The sequence below is a fragment of the Crinia signifera genome, chromosome 6 (assembly GCF_055691185.1).
Source record: "Crinia signifera chromosome 6, ASM5569118v1, whole genome shotgun sequence".
NCBI lineage: Eukaryota > Metazoa > Chordata > Amphibia > Anura > Myobatrachidae > Crinia > Crinia signifera.
Window position 1 is genome coordinate 160,717,258 of NC_139222.1, and position 27,121 is coordinate 160,744,378.

Consider the following 27,121-nt stretch of genomic DNA (forward strand, 5'->3'; position numbering starts at 1 on the left):
GACGACCCTCTAGGGCATGAAAGATGCTGGATCAACCTAAACTTCCCCTGAACCTTTTTGGGTACCACCCCAATGGGAGACAAAATTAATCCCTCCACTGGTGGTGTCAGGAATGGGCCTGCCATGCGACCTAATTTAACCTCGGCCTCCACTTTTTGCAATATCACATCAGGGTACTCCATGGCTGAACGTAAATTCCCTCTGGATCCCGTATTAATCGGAGCAGAAACAGGTAATTGAAAACCTTCCGAGAACCCGGACTGTAAAAATTTCACTCCTTCTCTATCCGGGTAACGTTCCAGCCATGGAGCCATACTAACCAGTGATATCGGGGTTGGGGCTCTATCCAACGACAGGTGCCGCTGGACCGCGGCTTTGTTTTGTCGTCGACTGCCCCCCACCCCCACCTGGTGGTTTTGTGCAATCTTTGATTGCATGGGAACCACCGCACCTGAGACAAAGGTGCCGAAAATGACACCGGTTTCCCAGGTTGCATTGGGCGTTGTTAAATGCAAAGCATTTTCCATGGCCTGGCTTACCATTAGTTCCCCTACTGGCGCTATTGTAGGCTCTATTTCCGTACTGTCGGAACCACACTTTTCCTTCCACAGCTTTGATGGGCGTAGCCGATTCAGTAACCTCAATGTATAATTCTACGTCCTTCTTACCAAAATCGAAAACTTCCCGCCCCTGCTGCTTCCGCCTAAACTCCTCATCATAGTTCCGCCACCCGGGACCCGTGTACGAGGTGTCTAGTTTATGAATTAGAAACTGGTATCTCACCAGGTTCATATATTCATCAGGATGGTTTTCCAGATAACAGGCCGTGAATATGAGCATGCCCTTTACCCAGTTATTATATGAACGAAAGGCCTCCTCGTTGTAGGATCCCTTCTTTCTAGCCGCTAGGAGGGCCCGCCTATCCTTGCTTGTTAAAGCAAAGATGTCCACATACCGGCCTTTCCTAATCCTATCCCTAGCCCTGGGGCGCAAACCACGCTTTACAGCGGTGTTTGCGCATTGCACGGTGTCTGATTCCACTGATACATTTGATGAACCTGAGCTATGGGACCAATAAGTTCGACGCCTCTTCTTTTTTCGACGCCACACACCGCCGTCCGAAGATGAACCACCCTCGGACGACGTTGATGCCAGTGAGGAGTCAGAAGTTTGGTGTCTGCGTCGCCTCTTGCGAGACTTGGCAGACCTCTTATGTTTAGATGCCCCTCCTGAAGAGGAGCTCCCCGACCCCTCGCCAGTCGACACAGCGTCACCCTCACTTGTCCAATCAGGGTCATTTGTTGACTCACCCGTATCAGATGCCGCTGCTCTTCGTCTTGCTCCCCCATCGCTGCCACGGCTTGTTGACGGCCTTTCCATAACTTCTTGCTCCGATCCCCGACCAGCCAATAGAGGTTCATGAACAACCCCTAGAACAGACGCATTGGCGGGCGATGGCCTCTCAAGCTAGGAAACCCCCTGTTTGCAGCTAGCCGCAGCAATGCTTGGTGCTATGGCTCTGGCTATGATGTCAGACACTGAAGCCACTGTAGCCGTAGGTGCAGCGCTCCCCTGCCCACCTGGACCGGCCGTCATCAAAGGAGCCACTGCAGACACCACTGCCGCACAAATTGATGTTAGCACGGATGCGTCTAGCAAAACTATGCTCCCTGTTGTGCTGGTTCCCCTTACCACGTCCGCATAAGTGCGGCCAGGTTGCAACCCCGCCATTGGTGAAATTCTGCTAACCTCAGTCGCCCTTTCGGCTGCCAGCCTTTTACGCTCACGACGCCTGGCCCTGGCGTTATTGGGATTGCTCCCATTATCATGGCCTGTTTGTACAGGGCCCGCGCGACTGCACTCGCTTCCCCTACTTGCCAGGCCGCCCCGTATGTCATGCGCAGCCCTACTAACCTGAACCCCAATCTCGCTGTCCCTATCAGACTCATCGCCAGATTCGGACCCAGAAGATAAGGATTCATCCGAATCCTCACTGGAGTCCTGTCCCAAACCTATTGCTGCCGCAAGCATGGCATATTCTGCATCAGTCAGCTTATTAATGCAAGGAAAGAGGAAAGATTGGAGATTGTTGGGGTGCACTCTGAAAGTATTTTCTAGGAGACGTCCAACTGAAAAAATATCACAATCTCTAAAATGTACCCTTTATTGTTATATTTAAAAAGAGGTGTGTGGCTTACATCCTCTCACATAAGAAAATAGTGAAGATGTGCAAAAAGATAGGAAATTGTGGTTAAAAGTAAGGATGTGGATATTAATATTCTAGCAATATTCATATGTTGATGTCTGTGGAACCCCTATTTTATTCTCTGGGATTGTTTGCTTAACTCCCTGGGCTTGCTATAATTGTTTTTAAGGCTAGTTTTGATTACAATTGCAATGTAATTTCATGTGTGTTTTACTGCATGCATTGCACCATTCGTTTGATACAGGGTATTCAATTTTATACAATGTTTCAATAAACTAGCTATTATCCACTACACTGTAGAATAGCTGTATTTTCTCCTGACCTCCTATATTGGTCTCAGGCAGCGTTTGTGCAGGTGGATCTATAGTTATTTTATTATAGCTATAATTTTGCCCATATAAACAGTGTGTGATATAATATTTATAAACTTCACAGTGTGTGAGACCTCAGTATTTTTGTGGTATTCAATTTAGTATTTATTCACAGTATTAATTTTTGATATCAAGTTCTTAATGATTTTCTGATATAGATCTGCCCTTATCTGATTGATAAATATCACAGTGTCCTTGCTGTGACAGGCAGCCGTGTTATATTATCACTGGTGTCCTTTTCTTTGAACAGAGTGACAAAGATAAATGTGCCACTTACAGTATACTGTTTACTGAGGTGCAGTTAGAAGCTTAGAAGCACCTTGGTTTAGTTTAAGTATTTATTAGGTCAGTTATATATATTTGCTAACTGACTTAAGTGCTTTGTGCTGGGCATTTGTGCATGCCACAATGTTCACACTGTGAGCAACAGCCAGAGGCGTAACTAGAACTCTTTGGGCCCCATAGCAAAATTTTGCTATGCCCCCCCCCCCCCCCCCCCCTCGTGCCACTAAAGGCCCCCATACATTAGTCCGACTTGTCCTAGGGACAAGTCGGACATGAATTCCCCTGGAGCTCCCCGGGAGGGGGACACACGATTAGGCACTTGATGTGCCAAATATTGCATATGATAAATCTCATGGATTTATCATATGCAGTCCCCGGGGAGCTGCAGGGGGAGAGCCGGGTGGGTGACGCTGGGGAGCTGCAGGGTAAGCTGACAAATAGTCAGCAGACGGGGGACACTGTGATCCGGGCATGGGGAGAGGCTGGCAGGGGCAGCTTACACATAGGCAGCGGGCGGGGGGACGCCGGTGAACCAGCAAGGGGAACAGCTCACGTGTTGGGCAGGAAAACCAGGGCGGCAGCCGCAACTGCAAGGAAGAAAAACCCAATACAAGGAATGAGGAGGCAGTGATTGGCTGAGAGCCCTCTCAGCCAATTGCTGAGAGAGCTCTCAGCCAATCACTGCCTACCCATTCGTTTGTATTGATGCTGCTGCTGCCTGGCCCTCCTGCCCGCTGTCTGTGTGTCAGCCGCCCCTGCCAGCCTCTCCCCATGACCGGCGTCCCCCGCCGGCTGTTCCTTGCAGTTCCCCGGCGTCCCCAGCCCGCTGACCCTGCCCGGAGACTGCACATAAGATTTAGGAAATCTTATATGCAGCCGGTGCGACTGCCCGACTCCGATCCGATGCGCACGGGACAGCGCATCGGGTCGGATAGGGTGTCAAAACATGTGATTTAGGACGATTTCACAGCCGATTCATCCGAATCGGGTGAAATCGGGCCCAAATAGTATAATGTATGGGGGCCTTCAGAGACAAAAACGATGCTGGGGAAAGATGTCAGATAGGGTCAGGAAAAGAGAAATAATGTGAGGAGAAAGAGGGAGAGGAGCAAGCGAGAAATGGACAGGTATAAGCAGGAGTGAGAGAATGTCAGGGAGGAAAGGAGGGAGAGAGTCTGGTAGAGACAGTGTCAGGTAGAGCTACAGAATGGGGGGGAGAGAGAGAGGTAAAAGGCAAGAAAAATACTGTAGCTGGGGAGGAGAAAGAGAATAGGGGCAGATTGATGGAGGGGGAGTAAGAGGGTTGAGACAAAACAGGTGAATTGGGAATGTGGAGAGAAAAAAAGAGGAGGGTGAGTGGGTCAGGGGGAGAGAGAGTGAGAGAAATGAGACAAGGGGAGGATGAGTGAGGGGGGGGGGGGAGACAGGTGGCTTGGGAGGGAGAGAGTGCAAGACCGAGGAAAAAAGAGAGGAGAGAGTGAGGTAAAGTCTTTATATATCCCCCCTGCCCTTCCACAGTATAAAGGGTCTTGTTACAGGACCTCCATATTGGCGCCGGAACTCCTCAGCAGCGCATCAGTGGGTCCCCTCAGCGGCGCGGATGTCAGTCAGCCAGGCAGGCAGCCCGGGTCTCACTGTCACCCCCGCTGTCGCCCTGGCTGTGCCGGCACTAGCACCTTTCTCGCGCCGGGGCTGGTCACCAGATAGTGACGTTGAGCCCCGGCAGCGTCATAGAGAGAGGGGGGAGAGCAGAGGCTGCTTTAGCCAGACCAGCTCCTCCCCCTACATTGGCTACACTAAAGATGCTGCGGAGGGGGGAGATGAATTTAGCACGGGGAGCCGCAGTGGGGATTAGGAGAAGATAGGGATGGGACGACAGCACTGCGGCTGCCGAGGCACCAGAAGGTCTAATGGGTGCAGGGGATGCCTGCTTAGCCCTCGGCCCCCCCAAAGGCCCGGGCCCCATAGCAGTTGCACCCCCTGCACCCTCCATAGTTACGCCACAGGCAACAGCTGTATATAGCTTCATTATTACATGCGCCTTTCTTCTTAAATAAATTGCAATATGGATATATGTGCCGCTTGCTCTTTTATTTGAGACGCAGTTTTCACCATGGGTGACAACACTAAGACATTTATTTATTGTGTTATTCCAGCAGGCACATATTCAAATAACCGTTTTATAATTCATGCAATATTGATTGAATACCAGGTTACCAGTATTTAAAGATTATTGATACCACCGTTTTATATCATAGATTCTCATTCCTGAGGTGAGGTCAATTATTTTAGTCTTAGTCACAACTCTGGATTATTGTTTTAATTAATTGTATCAGCGGTGTAGGAGCCAAGGTTTTTACTTATACAGTAGCTCTATTTAATGCACTGAGCATCCACCAGATTGTACTGTGGGAACGTGCTCACTCTTTCATGTATTGACAGTGCTGGGGTTTCTCTTGTGCATTGATAAAATGGCCCTCAGGTATGGTATTCCTTCTCCTCCCACCAGATGGCGCTGCATTCCCAGTCAGCCTGTCATCTGCCCCAGAGGCAACCTGACTCCCCTGTCCTCCTATCTGCACACTGCTGTGTGCTGCATCATACCTAGAACCCCCAGCCACTGGAGCCTGCAACCCCTTTCTACTCCTCCTTTTATTTACACTGCCCTGGTGGTCTAATGGCCGACCTCCCCCTGCATTTCGTATTAAAACTAGCTGGCCAGGGCTGGGCTGTCCAGATCCAGCCCTGACCATGACATGCTCCTCATTATTTAGGGGCAGACTGCTATGCCTAGCAGCCCGCCTCCTACTGCTGCGCGCCAGAGCACAGCCAGGCTGTGTCCCGGCGGCTGCCCGGCGCGAAGTACATCCCCCATAATCCTTTGCGCGCTCCGGAGCCTCGCGCCGCCGGAGCCTCGCGCGGCAGGAGGTGCGTCCGCACCCCTGCGACTATCATACCCTGTCCTCCCCCTCTGCCGCCCGCCCGCTTGCACTACCCGGGCGGGCGAATCCATTGCCTGCGGCCTACCCCTCTGTCTCTGTACTCAACAGTCCTCTTCAACGATTCCTGAAGCAAGAGGCAGAATTTTCTGGAAGCAGGATCATCACCTCATTAATCCCCACCTCTAACTTCAAGACAGCCTATCCGCGATCTACATGCAAATCAGACCGCCTGTCAATCAAGCAAGCCGAACCCCCGAACCCAGATCCAGTGTGCAAGCTAAGGATTCCTGCCCATAGCCTGGTGAGTTCATGCTGCTTGCGGCCAGACAAGCTGGCCTATGCAGTCTTTCTGGTCCATCAAACTCCCACCAAGAAATTGGTGGTGTATGTGGGGAGCATGTAGCTCCCATTGCCACCCCTTTTAGCTCAGAATGTAATGCACTGTACAGTATATACCTATATAGATATAGATAGATTTTATATGTGTGTATATATATACTGTATATTGTGACAAAGATTACAAACACAGGGTATCAGATGACGACTTTGTTGTTTATTCTCAACGATGGTTACAGCATAGCAGGTTAAATTTGCATGCAGTCAGTATTACACTTTGTCTCCTGTGTTAAAGGACTGGTTGACTGAAGTAACATAATAACTTGGCTTCTGACATTGTTGGGTCCTTTCCCTGTGTTCATTCAGGAGTGGCACAATCTGTCTGAAGGCCGTATAACTAGGTCACATACTGAGCGACATTAGGGTCCTGTCACAGTTGGTCTTCCCACCCTTCTTTTAATGGGATACAGTCATTAGGTCGACACCGTTGGGTCGACAGGTGGCTAGGTCGACAGCTTTCTAGGACAACATGGGTGAAGGTCGACAGGTGTCAAGGTCGACATGGGACAAGGTCAACATGGTTTTCGGTCGACACATAGTTAGGTCGACATGGGTTAGGGCGACAGGTCGGAAGGTCGACATGTTTTTTTTTTTTTTGAGCCGACATGTGCCCACAGGCGGTATTTCATGCCCTACCATCCACTAGGGCAGCAGTTCCCAACTGGGGGTACGCGTCCACCCGCTCGGGGGTACGCGGTGGCCCGGCCTGTAATGGCGGCAGTATGTGGCGTCCTGCAGGTCAGGGAGACGGGATGCTGGGGACGGGCTGCCGGGGGTATGTGGCGGCCCGGACTCTAATGACGCTGGTGAGGGAGAGTGAGACGGGTTGCCGGGGACGGGCTGCCGGGGGTATGCGCAGTAGTGGTGTCATGGCGGCAAGGTCGCGGAGAGTGGAGACGCTGGCTGGGTTGCTGGGGAGACGGAGGCAGAGCCTGACCTGAAGCTGCAGACATCACTTCGCCCTCATCTGCAGGCTCCTCAGCGGCATTGATGGTGGCGTGGATGGCAGAGCGAAAGGGGGCATTTTTAATATGCAGGTAAATATACATAAAAAATATTAATTTAGTTTTAATGACCAAACACAAGGCTTGGGAGAATTAACCCCTCTGCACCTCCTGCAATCCAGCTCCAGCCTGCAGCTCTCATGATGCTCTCCTGCCCCATGTTTACACTATATTCTCTGTGCCTACTACACATCTTGGACACTTAGGCATTAACCCCTCTCCTCCTACTGCTGCCATCTGCAATCCTTCTCTTCTGCCTGCAGTTCTCATGAATTCCTCCTGCCCCGTGATTACACTATAGTCCCTGTGCCTACCACACAGCTTGGACACTTGCCAATTAACCCCTCTGCACCTCCTGCTGCCATCTGCAATCCAGCTCTCATGCCCCAATGATTCTCTCCTGCCCCATGACGACACTATATTCCCTGTGCCTACCACACGGCTTGGACACTTGGGAATAGGGATACCAATCCCGGGGCATTTTTTCAATCCCGGGAATTGGGATTGAAAAATGCCCAATCCCGGTATCCCGTGATTGGCATCCCTAAAATAAAACTGCCCCTGTCCCCCTTACTTTAGTGGAGCCTGGCAGCGGAATGTAATCAGGCGGCCGCAGTAACGCCAAATGGAGGTAACTGCTGTGTGAGAGGTTGAGGCTGCGAGTGTTTTCCGGCACGGGAGGTGCAGTGCTGAGGTCTGATCAAGTCACATATACAGAGCAGGCCTGTCCTGTCCGTCTCCACAAATCTACCCGCAGGGGTCAATACTCATACACTGTGGCTTTAGTTGTGCCAAGCACCCGCTGCCAGTGTGCCAGTTCCGGGTTACAAATGTTATTTTGTGTGGAGAGATGGGTGGGGGTGATTTGACACGAGGGGGTACTCATAAATGAAAAGTCTAATCAAGGGGTACGGGAGACAAAAAAGGTTGGGAACCACTGCACTAGGGCATGGTGGGAGAATAAAATAGTGTGACGAGCGCAGCGAGGCACCAAGCCCGAAGCATCGCAAGTGTAGCAAGCGATGCGAGGGGCTATGGTTGACTTCCAACTGTGTCCATGTCAACTGTGTCGACATTTGGGTAAAAAAAAACAGTAAAAAAACATGTTGACCTTCTGACCTGTCAACCTAACCCGTGTCAACCTAACGCTGTGTCGACCTAAACCCATGTCGATGTTGACACCTGTCGACCTTTACCCATGTCGACCTAGACACCTGTCGACCTTGCCACTTGTCAACCTAATTGGCAGTCGACCTAAGTGGCGTCGACAATACGATCCTCACCCCTTTTAATAGATCTAGAATTCCTCTGGGCCGTCTCCAATAGAGGAGCTCAAATAGACTAAACCCTGTAGAGCACGGGTGTCAAACACAAGGCCCGCGGGCCAAATCCGGCCCGCCAGACCTCGTCATGTGGCCCGCGCGAGGAGATAGCACGCAGGGGCAGTGTGTCCCAGCTCCTGCCTAGGCCACCTCCTCTCACCCACCCCGCACCCACTCGCTCGCTCGCCGGAGCTGCGGGGTTGGTTGCTGGGACGTCACGCAGCTGGCGATCCGTGCTGGACTGCTGGTAGTAGCGGTAACCGTGTGTGCGAGGCGGCTGACTGAAATAGGTTAGTAGTGTATAGCTCGGGCTGGTCGCTGTACGTGGGGATCTCTGTCACTGAGGGTGACATTTACACACCAGGCCATGCTCTCCTCTAGTCACTGCGTGTCTATCTTGCTAGCCCACATTAAAATGTCTTTCCCAAAATGGTGTCACCTCCTTTAGCATCCCTAAGAATGGTCTTCATAAGGTGGTGACCATTTCAAGAGAGACACTTTTAATGGACGGGTGCAACGGGACTGCAGACCAGTATCTGCAGGACCAGGCAGTGGAATGGCTGTTGGCAATGTCCTAGTTCAGGATGCTGAAGCCATGCCTCAGCTGGGGGTGCACATACTGTACACAACCCCCCTGAATAGTTGAGCAGTGTTCAGCTAATTGTCAGTGTTAATGTGTGACTGGCCAGCTCATTTCAATCCTCTCCCCTGCAGCTCTGTACCTTCTGTCCCTGTCTACCACTCAACCCTGCACCTCAATATAATTAGTACTGGATGTGGAATTACATTTCTGAAGCATAGCTCTGTGTTTGATGGCCCACCATTTTTGTTATCGCATTATTGTTATATGCATGTCCTGTTTCATACTGCTTTAAAGTACACCTTGTACAAGTTTTCTGTCATTTGTACTTTTTGGGGGACTGGCCCTTTGAGGGTGACCAAACTGCTGATGCGGCCCCCGATGAATTTGAGTTTGACACCCCTGCTGTAGAGGATTGGGGTACCTCTCTGACTGCCAACATCAAGGTTCTTATTCTGGTTCACTCTTAGGGCTATTTCACACACTCTGGCTCCTGCCGGGCAGCGAAATCCAGCACGGCCAAAAGCCGTGCCGTGCACAGTAGTTGTTAATGGACACTATTGTGTCAATTCACACGGGACGGCCACGGCCCGGGCGCCCGGTTGCAGCCGGATTCCACCATTGAAAGGGATGGCTGCCTGGCTGTGGCCATCCCCACCATTCTAAACTACTGAGTGCGGCATGGCTTCCTGGCCTTGCGGGTTTTCGCTGCCTGGCAGGAGCCAGAGTGTGTGAAATAGCCCTTAGAGGCAAATTCCTTCTCAAATGGACAAAACCATGTGCACTGCAGGTGGGGCAGATATAACATGTGCAGATAGAATTATCATCACATTGATCTCTCCCAAAGTCCTGAAGTGCTATCTTTTCACCAACTGGTTTCTATTGGGCATCAGACTCAGTCTCCTGGGGTGGTTCAGGACCAGCAGCATCCTTCACGGATGCCAAACTTTGGTAGTCTCTGGCCTCTGAGTTGCTTTAGTGGCTGTTGGTTTGTTGGTGCCATGCCAGGTAACCAGCTCCTGAAGCAATGGAAAGTTAAAGCCCAGGATCAGTGGATCAGGTGGTCTGGAGGTCACCACCACTACCAGTTTTAATGACCAACCTTGAACGGTCAGAGGTGAGTAGACACGTGGGAACTCCACATTGCCATGGATGCACAGCACCCTGATAGGAGGCTGGACCTTGTCAGCTCCTGAGAGAACCACATTGGCAGCAACAATGGTGAGCTCAATGCTGGTATCCAACAGGGCCCAGATCTCTCGGCATTCCAACTGTACCAGCACCCACAAGAGGGAGGACTCTGCTTGGGATACACCCACAGCTGCCATGCTGACTAACAGGCAATCCATATTCCCGCACTACAATCCATTGACTCTCCTTGTTTTAGGCAGTCCCGCCACACATGACCAGGCTCACCGCACTCAAAGCACACGAAGGGAGATGGAGCCATTGGTTTAACCACTGGGACCCGAGTTCTGGGCTTTGGTGTTGGCACGTATCCTGATCTGGTTTTATTCAGCTTTCCAATTGTCAGGTGCCGCTCAATCGACACTGCCAAACAAACAGTGAAAAACCCAATGTCGATCTTTTGACTGTAGACCTTTTGACTGTCGACCTAATGCTTGGGTCTACCTAATGTCCTGTCGACCTAAACCCATTTTTACCTAGAACCATGTCGACCCAGTGGTGTCGACCTATTGCTTGTCGACCAACATATTGTAGACCAAATGATCCCAACCCGCATCCGCATAACCTGGTCCAGTGCGACTATCTCAACAATCCTCACTGAGGAATTTTTATGCGGCTGCAACCAGGCCGAGGATTCAGCTGGGCTAGTTTAGCTAGCTGAATCCTGGGATGCTCAGATCCCTCCAGCCACTAGTCATGGAACTCCTATGCTTTGCTGGACCCCGTCACTCCAATCCTGTCCAGTATAGCCTTTAATGGGCACTTCTTGCGTACCATATGATCAAGCTGCTCCCACAACAGCTCAATGGGGTTGAGATCTGGAGACTGTGCATCAAAGACAGAATACAGAATACCATCTGCCTACTTTTTCCCTAAATAGTTCTTGCATAATTTGGAGGTTTGCTTTGTGTCATTGTCCTGTTAGAGGAGGAAATTGTATTCAATCAAGCGCTGTCCACAGGGTATGGCATGGCAAAATGGAGTGACAGCCTTCCTTATTCAAAATCCCTTTTACGTTGTACAAATCTCCTACTTTACCAGCACCAAAGCAGCCCTAGACCATTGCATTACCTCCACCATGCTTGGCAATGGCGTAATGCACTCTTCCAGCAACTTTTCACTGCGTCTCACAAATGTTCTTCTGTGTGAACTAAACACCTCAAACTTTGATTCGTCTGGCCTTAAAACTTTTTTCCAATCTTCCTCTATCCAATGTCCGTGTTCTTTTGTCCATATTAATCTATTCCTTTTATTGGTCAGTCTCACATATGGCTTTTTCTTTGCCACTCTGCCCAGAAGGCTAGCATCCCGGAGTTGCCTTTTCACTGTAGATGTTGACACTGGCATTTTGCGGGCACCATTTAATGAAGCTGCCAGTTGAGGATCTGTGAGGTGTCTTTTTCTAAAACTAGAGACTCTAATGTACTTGTCTTCTCTTTCTACTCTGATTAGAGCCTGTTTGTGCTGTTCTCTGAAGGGAGTAGTACACATCTGTCATGGCGCCACCACAGGACACGGCGGGTCCATTACTCACCCATCTGTGACCATCAGCAGCTCTCCGTTTGGCAGCAGGCAGTGACTGCAGCGTTGTGGATGAGGGGCTGGAGGAGGCCGGGTGGGTCAACAGGGAGCTAGCTGTGCCAGGAGAGAGTTGCCAGCAGAGGGAGCAGCGGGTGTCCGGGTGGCGCTGTGAGGCTGGCGCTGCCATCTTGTCTATGGGCAATAGACAGGAGCATCCTCTGATGTCACTGGCCCAATGGCCAAAGACAGCCACCCTCTGCATATAAGGGGATCTGCCTGGGCTGCTTTGTGTCAGTGCAAAGAGTCACTTTTAACAGTACACTTCTCAGTGTCTCCTGGGCAATTCAGCTTCCGTTAGCCTGTTTAACTTTTGTCTGGCTTCATCTGTATACTGGTATTGCCATTCTGGTTATTGCTGGTCTTCCTCACTTCCCTGCCAGATAGCTTCCAGCTCAGTTGTCTGCTTCACGGTCTGCTCCACCTCATCAAATTACCAATTTCCAAACTCCTTCCATTTTTTGACTCCGATCATCTATATCAAACCTCTACCTGATCTTCCAAACAGAATCCAATATCCTTCTGAACATCCTTTATCTTACAGTTATTAATGCTGGACCACGCTACCCTGCAAATACCAAATTATTCCTGTCTTTCACCAGTCTCCATATCAGCTCCAAACTCCTGCCGCATTACATCTGGTACAATGTCTCCTAAACTCCTATAAACTTCCTCATTCCCTGAAAAAGTCTTCCTGGGCTCTGCATTCACGCAAATAAGTATTTGCATTCTTACCAAACAGTTTATTATTTCCTCAAAGAAGTATTTGAGCATAGTTTTTCATTCTACTGTAATTTATGCAGAGATCATTCATTAACCCAGCACATTTTAACCCTACAGTTTCCGGCTCTGTGAACATTCCTGTAGCACACTCAAGTTCATATAACCCACCCATTGTGACAACACCGTTGTAGGAAATCTTCAGTTTCTTGGTAATTTCTCACATGGAATAGTCTTAATTTCAAAGAACAAGAATAGACTGTCGAGTTACACATGAAAGTTCCCCTTTTTCCCTCCATTTTGAGAGTATAATCAAACCCCAAATGTGATGCTCCAGATACTCAACTAGCTCAAAGGAAGGCCAGTTTTATAGCTTCTCTAATGAGCAAAGACATTTTCAGCTTTGCTAACATAATTGCACAAGGGTTTTCTAATCATCCATTAGTCTTTTAACGCAATTAGGGAACACAATGGACCATTAGAACACTGTAGTGATGGTTGCTAGAATTGGGTCTCTTTACACCTATGTAGATATTCCTTTAAAACTCAAACGTTTGCAGCTAGTATAGTAATTTACCACATTAACAATGTATAGAGTGTATGTCTGATTAATTTATGTTATCTTCATTGAAAAAGTAAGAAAATGTATAATTGACGCCAAACTTGTGTACAGATGTGAGTCAAAGAGCTATAAGAAAAAATATTGGTTTGTTTTCACCTATCTCCACCTGAGCGGAATCAGGGGTATACAGTTAGCTTCAAATATATTTTTAAAACAATGAAAGCTTTTAATATAGCACATAGTTTGGAAGCAAGCTGTACAGTAGCTTGTATCACAGTCTTCGCATGGTCACACTTCTGACTATTGTTGCTGTAAAACAGACTTCATAATTAGTATTAAATTTTTCAGGTACTTTCAGGTCACCAGTTAATACCTATTGTGTGCATGTATTGAAATGCAATCCATGTCTGCTTCTTAAATAGGATATTAACTTCATATTTCATACTTAGTTGTTATTTTGTTGCACACAATTCATTTGTCTGTCTCATCCATATTTTTTAATTTCAGTTTTGTATTTGGAAACAGCTGTCAGTCTGTCACACCCACAATAAACCATTCATCTTAAAAGTTTACAATCTGATTTGTTGCAACATATCTACAAATTTGGGCAGTTCTATGTTAATGAGTTATTTAGAACACATCCAGGTAAGGAAATGAGAAACTGACATTTAAGAGATGAGAGTAGAGATTGCCTCTGGTGGATTATCCATAAATGGTTGCTAATGATAGGTAAACTGAATGCTGTGAAACCATCTGTAAAACCATTGATGGTTTCACTTATGGAAGCCAATCCCGGGTGTTTTTTTTTTTTTTTTCAATACTGGAATTATTGGTTGAAAAATACTTTATCCTCGTGTTCCTGGGAACCTGGGATCGGCTTCCTTAAAAAAAAATGCCCTGGCCGCCCCACATATTTACCTGCATGGGCGGGTGTGGCCGAGAGCTGGGCGGGTGTGGCCTGGAGCCTGTCAATTGGGCAGTGCTTAGTCAGGACCTGGGCCGGGACAGTGATGCGGTCGGGGGGTGTTGCTGCGAGCCGGACAGGACAGTGATATGGGCAGGTGGTGCGGCTGGGGCAGGTGGAGTGGCTGAGTGGCTGTGCAGCCTGAGCTCTGGCAATGTCACACTGCGCAGAGCCACATAGCGCAGTATGGGAGAAGTAGGGCAGCATCTGAGCGAGTGTTTAGATGCTACCGGGCATTAGATTGCGCATCGCTGGCGCATATCTATTCACAAGGTGATTGCCACCCTGTGACTGTTTGGGGTGGTAACCTAGCATTTTCTGGGAGTGCCCAAGAAAAGGCAGGCGTTCCACGGCTATTGCAGCGCAGAGTAAGTACTGGCTTACTTGCCGCTGTTAACAGAGGGAAAAACCATTGGACGGTGAGTCATCCAGGCACAAGGGTGTGAATTTGCTTGTGCAGAGCAACGGTTACCTGATCGCTTAGTTTCGAAGATTCACAGCCCAGCGATCAGGTCTGAATTAGGCCCCATGTGCACTGCAGGTGGGGAAATTTAATATGCAAAGAGAATTAGATTTGGGGGAGTTATTTTGTTACTGGCTCCTTTATTCTCACACTGCAATTTAGATTTCAGTTTGAACATACCCCTAACCCAAATCTAGCTCTCTCTGCTCATGTTACATTTGCCCAGTTTGAGAACAAATTTGTCCTGTAACCAGGTCCAAAATTAGGCCTATTTTTTTTCCATTTGCTTTAAAATGTGCTGTAGGATCATGTCTGAATAACCCCCTATAGAGATTAGTGCAATTTGTTCAGATGGATCTTGCAAAGGTTTGCACTGCACATATTTAACAATGAGCAATTACCTGATAAGTTGTACACATTTTGGTCACATATCCACTGGTCGCTCAGTGGGTGTACTGTAACTGGACAGTAAATGGACATTCACATACAGACTACATGTTCTGTGGGTGTGTCATGGAGGTACTGCAGGTCTGTGGGCTATCCACTGGGAGTTTCCCCTGTTGGCCAGTTCAACTCTAGCTAAGGGGGGGGGTCATCATGCCGTAGTTTGGTATGAAACCGGCAGTAGTACCCCGAAGCATAAACTCTCAACATTCAGCGAGTAAGTATTCTACACCTCCGACCTCCCCACAAACACCCCTTCCTGCACACTAGACCTTAACCCCCTTAGTGCCTAACCCAAACCTGCAGCCTAAGCCTAAATGTTCCCTTTTAGTAACTAACCCAAACCGCTTTCTCCTCCCCACACCCTAAGCTCCCTTATACTGCCTAAACTTAAACCTTGGCCTTACCCCATCAAGCCCTGGCATACTGTAGTTACATTCGGGATGCTGACATTTGGGATTCCGGCACCAGTATTGCGAGTGGTGTATGATTTCCTGCGTTAGTCTTCTCATCTGTGTCAGGATTCCAGCATCGGTATACTGACCAGATTCCTAGCTAAGATCTGAGTGTTGATTGGCAGAGCATGCTGGAACATGTAGTTCTACAAAAGCTGGACATGTAAATATTGTCTAATCCTATCCTATGTTCTGCAATGTAATTTGTTAAAACAATTGTTCAATCGCAGAACAGATGCTTAGAATAATAGTAAGAACTCATTATAACACAGGGATCCACCCAGCTCATTAGGATAGGAATAATAGCAATTAAAATTGTAGAAGAGGCTGCACCCTATAAATGGTAGCTATGACACTAGAGTTCACAGAGAACAGTCATACATTCTGAGATCTCACAGTGCTGGGACATCATCATGACAGGTATGTACATGAACTAGACATTTACTTGCCAGCAAATGGGCCTTAATGGACAAAGCAGCAATTCCTATAACAGTTACATAGCTAGACCCTGTATATGTATATTTAGTGGCACAGTATAGCATTTTATAACTCTTCTCATAAGGACCTACTGACTATATTATCCTATGTAAGCGCTTTTCCTGATAAACCCATATTACTTTATATTAAGCAGGCAACAGAAAACTAAATCAGGGAAGAATGAGGAATATTCATATCAGAGGAAGAACTCTGGGAGACAATGGAGTTATTTGTCCCCCGGGCTCCTGCTCCCAAGGGGGCACCTCTCCTCCCCCTGGAAGTTTAAATCAGTTATTTAAAAGCCAACAATATTGCTTCTGTGGCTGAGTTCTGAAATATATATGTGTTCTCTATCTACTTATCTATCTATCTATCTATATAGGGTTGTGAGTGTGTATGTGTGTATGTGTGTGTGGGGGGGGGGGGGGGGGGGGGGGCACCGTATATCTTGCCTCCGGGCAACTGGGACAAACTTATGCCACTGATTCATATACAATGATTGTTGATGTGAATCTTTATTTTAAAAGACTGTAGGACTTATGTATATGTAAACATAGTAATAATTTTAGAAGAAGTATTAAGGCTCTGTGCATTTGCAATTGAGTGCAGTGGTGTAACTGTCGGAGGCAATGGCAGCATTTGCCTTGTAGTGGTGGATGAGTTGGATGAGAAGAGCCCACAGCCTAGGCTGCTGACAGCGGGATACGGTCGCTTGAATCTCGGCGTACATTTGATCGACCACTAAAGGTCAACATGGTTTAGGTTGACACATGAAATAGGTCGACATTGCTAAGGTCGATAGGGTCGGAAGGTCGACACAATCATTAGGTCGACAAAGGGAAGGTCGACAGTCAAAAAGTCAACACGCCGTCCGAATGCAGTAGGACACCAAGCGAATGGACCGCAAGTGGATGTTTCATGTGAACACCCATTCGCTGGCCTGTGGGAACATCCCCCATCCTCTGATGGTCGCCGACCATCGAATGATGGACCGAGTGGTCAGGCAGCCACGAGTGCTCTAGACCCATCGGACAGTTATCCATGTGAAAGCAGGGATATTGGCGGGCAAGTGACATCTGCCTATGTCAGCTGTCCGCCCCCTACATGTGCGTCATGGTCGGATTTCCATATGCACGCCCAGCGTTTTCATGGAAACACCCATGAAACGCTGGGCGTACACATATGGTAATGAGCCCAAACAGCCCTTCACGCCCCCTTCTCCACCCCCTGCTCGGATGGTTCCGTATGATCGTTTTCCGCACGGAATTCACGCCGTGTTTGGACATGCGAGGTGTTCGCACATGCGCGGAAGCGCCTCTGCACAAGCGCACACACAAAACATCAGCTGTCCGTCCACACACGCAGCCGTCCGGCTCAATCAGAATAACCCCCAAAGTGCTGCAAATTTTTTAGCACTGCGTGTGGTTTTAACGCCACTCACACAGCCGCAAATGCTTTGTGCGACCATCTACTGTTCATCTGTTCTAAGATGATTTTGAAGGAAACATACAGTATGGATCTTCTCCTTTCCCTCCTGCATTGTGAGCTGTCTCTTACCACAAAACAGCACTGCTAAATTTGCACCCCAAAATGCCATGGTGACAGGTTGTAAAGTAATTTAACAAGGGAGATCTTTGGCCACTGGAGGGGTGGGGGTGCTAAAAAATGTACATATGTTTTTAAAACTATGTAAGAAAATAATTTATAATATATATAACCTTTTTTTAAAGTTAAGTAGTTAAAGCTTGATTACTACATGCTTATTAGCTCCTCCCCCTTCCTTGAAACTTTGCGTACTGTACAAGTTTTTGAATAGACACTAGTATGGGAAAGAGTAGATGACAAATGAGAGGACGCAGTCCTAGATTTTGCTGATTCTGGTTCGTTCTCCTGCTTATACCCCCATCAGTATACTTAATTGGTTAATTGGTAATACATTATTATAATAGGTCAATAGAAAAAAAATGAATTGTTTGTATACTACCATCGAAACAGCAATGACTATAATAGTTGCCTGCTACACGGCCCTCTACTCCTTCAGTTTGGCTTGTATGATAACATGTTGAATGGATGTCAAAATCGATTCCCTGTGAACTTCAAATTCAAGTTGCATTAAAGAGGCTAAGCAGATAGTGGAGAGGAGAGTGCATTAGGCACGTGAGGATGTTTGGGGATGGCACTTGGATGTTTGCGATAGTACTGTCAGCCTGAAATGTATAGGACATGCATATACTGCCCCTGCAAACTGTCCTACTTAGTAAATATGTATACATAATGAAAAAAAAAAAAAATATGTCACCGTTAGTCAATTCAATGGATTAATAAATAAAAAAACACTATCATCAAATGAGGACTTATACAAAATCAGTAATAATAATACAATTAGGCGAGGGGGGCGATATTGTTGTGCCTAGGGGCGCCCTACAGTTACCGTTGGGCGAGTGCGATTTCTGCATCGGGACTTGGATGAGCCAGCTAGCGGCAGATTCAACTTAAGTACTATTTAGTGTTTTATTTAACTAATTGAATTGAAATCTATTACACTTGGCTCAACACTACATTTTTGTTGGGTGAATTTGTTCTCAGTACTAAGTGATATCATTTGGCTTGATTTCCAAACTTCATATAAATGTTGATGTATCCTACTGTACTTTGTTTTCATGTTATTACTGTATGTATAATTCTAATATTATAAATACATGTTTTTATCCTGACTGTAATACATACCAATTAGTCAGAATGCAATGTAGATATCATTAAAATGTTATTTACACTGTAAAACAAATATGGATACATTTATACACTGTAATTAACTTTACGGTAGTGGATCAAACAAATACTCATCAAATAAATTACATTTTACTGCTCAATCATTGTAGTAACTAAGCAAATTAATAAACAAACATAAATCATCCTCCCTTTAGAACCAAGGTGGGGAACCTTTTTTGTGCCAAGGGCCGTTTGTATAGGGGGCCATATGTAAACATTTCTCTTACAAATTGTCCTGCTGCAGCCGTCCCACGCTCCGGCAGCTGCTGCTGAATAGTTGATTAAGAGGAATCTCGCGAGAACTACCGACCTCTTGCGAGAATTCCCCTGTGCTTGACTCCCGGCAAAGCGGGTGGGCGGCCACTCAGACCGGCTACGGGGGCCACATATGGCCCTCGGGCCTGAAGTTCCCCACCCCTGCTTTAGAACTACATTTTTATACAAACATATTTTATAGTAATAATAATTTTGATGTTTGTGACTTGCACACATATTACATAGAAATAAAAACTATGGTTGTAAACCAACAGCCTTATATTTGGATTTGTACTGTAGATCCACATTTGTAAGACGTATGGTACATCCAACTGCATGCAATTCACTGTTTTTTCTCCACGGTGTATCCAATTAGGGGGGTTATTCTGGTTGATTTGCAAGGCTGCAAATTTGCAGTCTTGCGAGTCCACCAAACCCTACCTTGAGAGTGTTTGGCTGGCGCCACCCATTCGCTACTGCAATTCGCCCACAGGGCATGTGAATTAATGTTACACAGATCCATTTCCTAGGCCAGGGGGGAACGCCCACATCTTTTGATGGTCGCCGACTATCAAAAGATGTGTTGCGCGCCCGCAAATAAAACTCACATGGACCAGCCATGGGGCTACTGGAACAATGTTTTGTGGGCAGACGTGACCAAAATACAGTTTGTTCAAAAGAAAATCATTCTGTTTGGAGAAAGGAGAAAACTGCATTCCAGTATACAGACCTCATATCATCTGTGAAACATGGTGGTGGGGATATCATGGTTTGGACCTGTTTGCTGCATTTGGTCCAGGATAACGTTGATGGGACAATGAACGATACCAGAATATTATAAAGGAAAATGTCAGGACATCTGTCCACGAGCTGCACCTCATCATGGGTAAGGTAATGACCGAAAGCATACAAGTGATGACCCAAACCTTAGATGTGATTCAACCAAATAATGGTTAAAAAAAAGAATACATCTAAAGTTTTGGACTGGCCAAGTCAAAGTTCTGATCTTAATCCAGTTGAAAAGTTGTGGAAGGACCTGAAACAAGCAGTTCATGGGAGGAAATCTACCAACATAAGCTGTTTTGTATGGAGGAATGGGGTTAAATTCCTCTAAGCCAATGTTCAGGACTAATCAATAATGACCAGAAATGTTTACATCCAGTTATTACTGAACAAGGGGATGGGGGTCATACCAGGTACCAAAAGCAAAGGTTCCCATCCTTTAACCACTCACAGATATGTGATAATGGGGGTTATTCTGGTTGATTTGCAAGGCTGCGAATTCGCAGCCTTGTGAGTCCACCAAACCCCGCCTGCGAATGCAGGGCCATCTGCCCCCCTCGCAGCATGTGTTCCCATACACAGGCTGGGAATGGATTTTTAACATAAACATCTATTTGCTCGGCAGGAGGAACCTCCCACATCTTTCGATGGTCACCGACCATCGAATCATGTGGAAGGTGCACACATATAAAACTGCCTTTCAAGTCACTTACATATGCGTGCACGCTGGGAAGGAAATGGGTGGGCAGCTGACATCCGGTGATGAAATGCCCATTAAACGCTGGGCTTTCCCATATGCTGATGGGGCTGCCCGGCACCCCACGAACCTCTCCACACCCCACTGTTTCTGGGTGCGTGCATGCTGCGTCTGCATATGCGCAGAAATGCCCCACTGGTTCATTTTCCTTAATAAAAAAAAGCTGTTCTATTTGTACATTTGTTTAAATTGATTCTTTTTATCAACTTTTAGGACTTGTGTGAAAATGGCATATATGTTGGTATGAGAAGGATGTGAGGAATGAACACATCCTCTTCTTAACTACACCCTGTCATGATAGTGGCTTCAATGACATGGGCTTTTTTTTTATAAAAAGTCTTGTACCATTGCAAAGTTTTGCAACATCCAGGTTTTGCAGTTAAAATTTTTAATGTCTGAGCAAAACACGTTTGATTGTTTGTGTGTTCCAGCTAGCAGAGACTTATGTGGGTCAGTTGGTTCCAAGAGTTAAGCACAAGGGAATATGCTATATAAGAAATTGTTAATAAATAAGGGGTAGATGTATGAAGCAGTGATAAAGGAGAAGTGGTAAAGTGCCTGGTACTTTATCATCGGCCAATCAGCTATAACTTAACAGTCAGGAGCTGATTGGCATATGATAGGCACTTTATCACTTCTCCTCCCTTATCACTGCTTCATAGATCTACCCCTAAACATGGTGGGAGTTACACCGTGCCCACACATCAACATATGACAGCTGCTTCTCTATCCCATATCCAATCACTGCAGTGAATGGATTGCTTGAATATGTACCTACTATTTACCTTAGGGTCAGGGCCGGCTCTACCTGTAGACAGCTTTAGGCAGCTGCCTAGGGCGCCTGGTTCTGGGGGGGGGCGCCATTAAGTGTGGCATTTAAAAATATCAAGGCTGTCTATTAGGATCCTTGTTGTACTTAATGCAGATGGTTACTGTGGAACCTCTAAGACCTTACCTCCATACTTTCCCTTGAGGCATACAGTACTTCCCTACTTTGCTGCCCCCTCCACCTTGTACTCTGTTGTGGGTAGCAAAGGGAGGCCTCCAGGGAAAGCGGGGAATTGCCCAACTTCCCATGGATGGGCCACCTAATTTTTTTGGGAGCCTCCCTGCAATTCCAGACTGTTAGGCAAGTATGCCTTAAAGGGTTGGAAAGTGGATATTGGTGGCAGTATGGGTGTGTGGCCTACGGTGTTTACAAGCCTTACACCGGCCCTGCTTAGGGTGCATCTCACACTGGATATTTATGTGGCATGCAGTATGATTAAAGTCTGGACATGGTTTTAATCTGAGAGCATTAGCAGATTGTCTAATTTGTATTGCTGCTGTAGGCTTTATGGCTCAAATCTGCAGTTTGTACAGTATTGGCTGCCTGGTGGGTTTCTCTTGTGTCCTGTATGCAGTCATTTCTGCAGCCCTGATTGACTAACGAGTTTGTCTTGTAGCTGCTAACTCTATGAACCTGAAAGCTGCATGTCTAGCAGCATCGCCTGACTGGTGTTTGTCTTGCAGCTAGAGACTCCATAGCCCTGGATACTGCGGAGGATATTCACCACCCAACCAAAACTCAAAGATAAACAATTCATATAGGACAACTTAAAAGCTACAAATAAAATACTGGAAGTAAATATATTATATAATATATATTAATTTAATATATATAATTTATATAATATAATTTTTTTATGTATCTATTTAAAAAATTTAGTGTAAAAAACTTAACTTATAGTAATTTGAGGTAGGTAGCAGATGGTTTACTTGCTTGTTGCCAGGGTAGGTTTACTTGCTTGTTGCTAGGGGGAGTTACTTGCTTGTTGCCAGGGGGGTTACTTGATTGTTGCCAGGGGTGGTTTACTTTATTGTTGCCAGGGGGGTTTACTTGATTGTTGCCAGGGGGGGTTTACTTGCTCGTTGCCGGGGGGGGTTATGTGCTCCATGCCAGGGGGGTGGGCTTGCTTGTTGCCAGGGGTTGCAGGTCCACAGCGCTCCCGTAATCCGCACTTCTGGGTAGTGCTGGGCACTCTGCACTTCCCTGACAGACGCTAGAGGTAAAGGAGCTCCTCCAGCGTCTGTCACCTTCACAGCGGCGGCCATATTTGGAGGGGCGCAGGGTCTCCGCCTGTTTCCCGGTGCCCGCCAGCCTTGTCTCCTGTTCCCTGCCGCCGCAGCTGATATTTACCTACAGTATATATTTGTTTTCCATATAAAGATATATATATATATATTATATATACATACATATATACAGTGGGGGGAAATAGTATTTGGATAGCCACTATTTGTGTAAGTTGACACTATTTGTGTAAGATTAGAGAGGTCTTTATTTTCCATTATAGGTACACTTCAACTGTGAGCGACAGAATGTGACAGAATGTGGAAACATTGTATGATTTTAAATCAATTTATCAGTATATTCTTGTGGAAAATAAATTTGGACACCTACCAACCGGTAAGATTTCTGACTCTCATGGACATGTTACTTATTCTTTAAGAAGCTCTTCTATCCTCCACTCGTTACCTTCATTAATGGCACCTGTTTGAACTGGCTATCTGTATAATATACACCTGTCCACACCCTCAAACAGTTAGACTCTCCACCATGGCCAAGACCAGAGAGCTGTCTAAGGACACCAGGGGCAAAGTTGTAGAGCTGCACAAGGCTGGGATGAGCTACTTGACAATATGTAGGCAGCTTGGTGAGACGAGAACCGTTGGCGCAATTATAAAAAAATGGAAGAAATACAAGATCACTGACAATATCCCTCGACCTGGGGCTCCATGGAAGATCTCACCTCATGGGGTATCAGCCCAGAACTAAATGGGGGGACCTGATCAATGACCTCAAGAGAGTTGGGACCACAGTCACAAAGGTTACCATTAGTAACACACTATGTTGTATTCAAATCCTGCAGCACCCAAAAGGTCCCCCTGCTTAAACCAGGCCTGTGTAAAGTTTGCCAGTGACCATGGATGGAGGGAGAAAAATGATGAGTGGCATCCCAAAACACCATACCCACTGTGAAGCATGGGGGTGGAAACATCATGTTTTGGGGCTGTTTTTCTGCAAAGATGACAGGATGACTGATCCGGATTAAGAAGAGGATGAATGGGGCCATGTATCCTGAGATTTTTGTCCAAAAACCTCCATCTCTCAGTAAGAGCATTGAAGATGGAACGTGGCTGGGTCTTCCAGCATGACAATGACCCCAAACACACCTGGGTCCTGGAGTGGTCTATCCAGTCTCCAGGCCTAAACCCAATCTAAAATCTGTGGAGGGAGTTTAAAGTCCGTGTTGCCCATCAACAACTTCAAAACATGACAGATCTAGAGAAGATCTGCATGGTAAAATACCTGCTACAGTGTGTGAAAACCTGGTCAAGAACTAAAGGAAAGTTTGACCTCTGTAATTGCCAACCAAGGTTATATTACAAAGTATTAAGTTTAACTTTTTGATTGTCCAAATATTTATTTCAGAACATACTAATAAATTATTTAAAAATCATACAATGTGATTTCCTGTTTTTTTCCCCAACATTCTGTCTCTCACAGTTGAAGTGTACCTAATTACAGACCTCTCTTATCATTTTAAGTGGCTCAATTTGCACAATCGGTGGCTGTTCAAATACTTTTTTTGCCCCACTGTCGCCATGATCGTTGCCGCACAAATCACCATGTGCGACTGTGGCATTTGGTGTAATCCCGTCGCCATGCGCTTGTGTCTAATTTGCTTTTGTGGCTCATAGAAATGCATAGAGCGGCATGTGTAGTTCGACATCAGCTGGAAGACCAGAGGTTCCTCATCTCTGCTCTAAACCAACATAGGAAGCATCAATGAGCAAGTTTATACTGAAATTGCTTAATCCTTGCTTAAGTACCTGTTTAGCTGGTCCAAGTTGATCCATACACAAAACACACATAACTTCCTTATTACTGAGAAATCATAGAAACCTATTGAGAAGTAAATTTAGTGCTGAGATTCCAGTTGGTGTGTCACACTTTCTGCTAACAGCAATGTAAAGCACATTATGCCAACGTGCTAGTCAGAGGTACAATATGAGTCAAGTACATGTGCCAAACATTTCTACATGCCAGCTGCTAGTAGTCAGTGTGTGTGTGTGTGTGTGTGTGTGTGTGTGTGTGTGTGTGTATATATATATATACACACAGTGGCGTAGCTAAGTTTTGGGCACCGTCCCGCCCCCCCCCCCCCCCCCCGCCGCCTCCCCGCCAAGCACGCCCCGCCGCCCATGCAAACACCCCCCCCAATCCCCCGCAGCCTTACCTATCACGCTGGTCCCGGTGGCTCCATTCTTCTGCTGAGGACCACCACAAAATGGCCGCCCCCATACAGCACACAGTTTCAGAGAACAGTGTGCTATATGGGGGCGGCCATTTTGTGGTGATCCTCAGCAGAAGAACGGAGCCGTCGGGACCAGCGAGATAGGTAAGTCTGCGGGGGATTGGGGGGGGGTGTAACTATAGCACCGCAGCCCCCGGCACCCCCACATGCACAGCGCCCCCCCCCGCGCGCGGGGGCTGCGGTGCTATAGTTACGCAGTATGTGATCCATACACAAAACACACATAACTTCCTTATTACTGAGAAATCATAGAAACTTATTGAGAAGTAAATTAAAAGTGCTGAGATTCCAGTTGGTGTGTCACACTTTCTGCTAACAGCAATGTAAAGCACATTATGCCAACGTGCTAGTCAGAGGTACAATATGAGTCAAGTACATGTGCCAAACATTTCTACATGCCAGCTGCTAGTAGTCAGTGTGTGTGTGTGTGTGTGTGTGTGTGTGTGTGTGTGTGTATATATATATATATATATATATACACACAGTGGTGTAGCTAAGTTTTGGGCACCGTCCCCCCCCCCCCCCCCCCCGCCGCCTCCCCGCCAAGCACGCCCCGCCGCCCATGCAAACACCCCCCCCCCCCCCAATCCCCCGCAGCCTTACCTATCACGCTGGTCCCGGCGGCTCCATTCTTCTGCTGAGGACCACCACAAAATGGCCGCCCCCATACAGCAGACAGTTTCAGAGAACAGTGTGCTATATGGGGGCGGCCATTTTGTGGTGATCCTCAGCAGAAGAACGGAGCCGTCGGGACCAGCGAGATAGGTAAGTCTGCGGGGGATTGGGGGGGTGTAACTATAGCACCGCAGCCCCCGGCACCCCCACATGCACAGCGCGCCCCCCCACCCCCCCGCGCGGTGGCGGGGGCTGCGGTGCTATAGTTACGCAGTGTGTATAAATATATATATATATATATATATATATATATATATAGAGAGAGAGAGAGAGAGAGAGCTGTGGTGGCGGATCGGCACTCCAACTTTCAAATCCAAGTACCTGGGTGCCCTCCGGATCAGATTGATAGTAAGGAAGTAGCAGACAGGCGGCGGCACTCCAATAGGAATTTTTTTATTTGTACAAATAAATCTCCAACGTTTCGGGGACTAGCCCCTTTGTCAAGGTGAAAACAAAATATACATATAAATATACACTAATGGGTTGTGAAGGGAACGGGTAACATATTCTTGTATACACAAAATGGTTGTGATATGTCATATAACAAAGCAAGTATCAGCCAAGAACATATGAAAGCCATTGTACAATACTTTGCTTTTTTCTTGCAGCTCTACAGATAACTGACTACAACTTTCAGGTAAATGCCAATAAATCAGCACACAACTGCAGCGGATACATAGGCAATGACCTGGTTGTGCGCAGGGGGCAGGAAATTAAGATCACCCTGACCTTTAGTGCAGCTCTGAAAGCTGAAAACCGGGTGCAGTTCACGACTAGTCTTGTAACTACAGCAGGAGGTAAGCAGTAGTAATAAGGTACACACTTTGGGATCCATGGGGCATATGTATCAAAGTTTGGTGAGAGGAAAAGTACCAATCAATAAGCTCCTGTCGTTTTTTTAAACACAGCCTGCAAAATGACAGCTAAACGCTGATTGGTTTACTGTATGGGTGAAATGTATTAGGATGAGAAATTCAGAAAGTGGGAGATTTGGTAAGAAATCTTCAGTGTTTTTAAAGCGGCAATCATTTACCCTGCAAAATCAAGCAGTGTAAATGATTGCTGCTTTAAAAAAAAACAGGAGATTTCTTACCAAATCTCTCACTTTCTGAATCTCTCATACTATAAAATTTCCCCCTATATGTTTCCACTATATCTCTCTACAAACCAGTATGTAAGAAAATGGACGGAGATAAAGTACAAGCCAATGCACTCCTAAGATGTTTAGAACTGGTTGGTTGTTACTTTATTTCCCTCTAATGGGGCTTACACACGTAGCGACATTGCTGAGCTTTCTGAGCAATGCTAGATTGCTCAGAACGCTCAGCAAGATCGCTTAGCACACAGCAATGAGTCAGCGATGTGTGCTGAGCGATCTGTCAGGGCCAGTATTCTCCACTGAGAACACTGGCCCTGCCCAGCATACAACTAGATCTATCTAGCATGCTGGATATTAATCGCCAGGAGATAGTGGCGTGCGGGGCTACACATTGCTATCCCTATGCCCTTACACACAGAGCGATGTAGGGGCATTTTCTAAGTAAGTGTGATTGCTTATAAAAGT

The 27,121-nt window shown here is 46.8% G+C and overlaps 1 protein-coding gene across 1 annotated transcript in view; it reads left to right on the plus strand.

Annotated features, from left to right (window-relative positions):
* Positions 1 to 23,635: 23,635 nt before the first annotated feature.
* Positions 23,636 to 27,121, plus strand: part of LOC146009666 (protein-glutamine gamma-glutamyltransferase E-like) — a 74,627-nt gene continuing 71,141 nt past the window's right edge. The window contains exons 1-2 of the mRNA XM_083150122.1: positions 23,636 to 23,675; positions 26,166 to 26,354. Coding sequence (XP_083006248.1) covers positions 23,636 to 23,675; positions 26,166 to 26,354 — 229 coding nt within the window. The remainder of the gene's footprint in view (positions 23,676 to 26,165; positions 26,355 to 27,121) is intronic.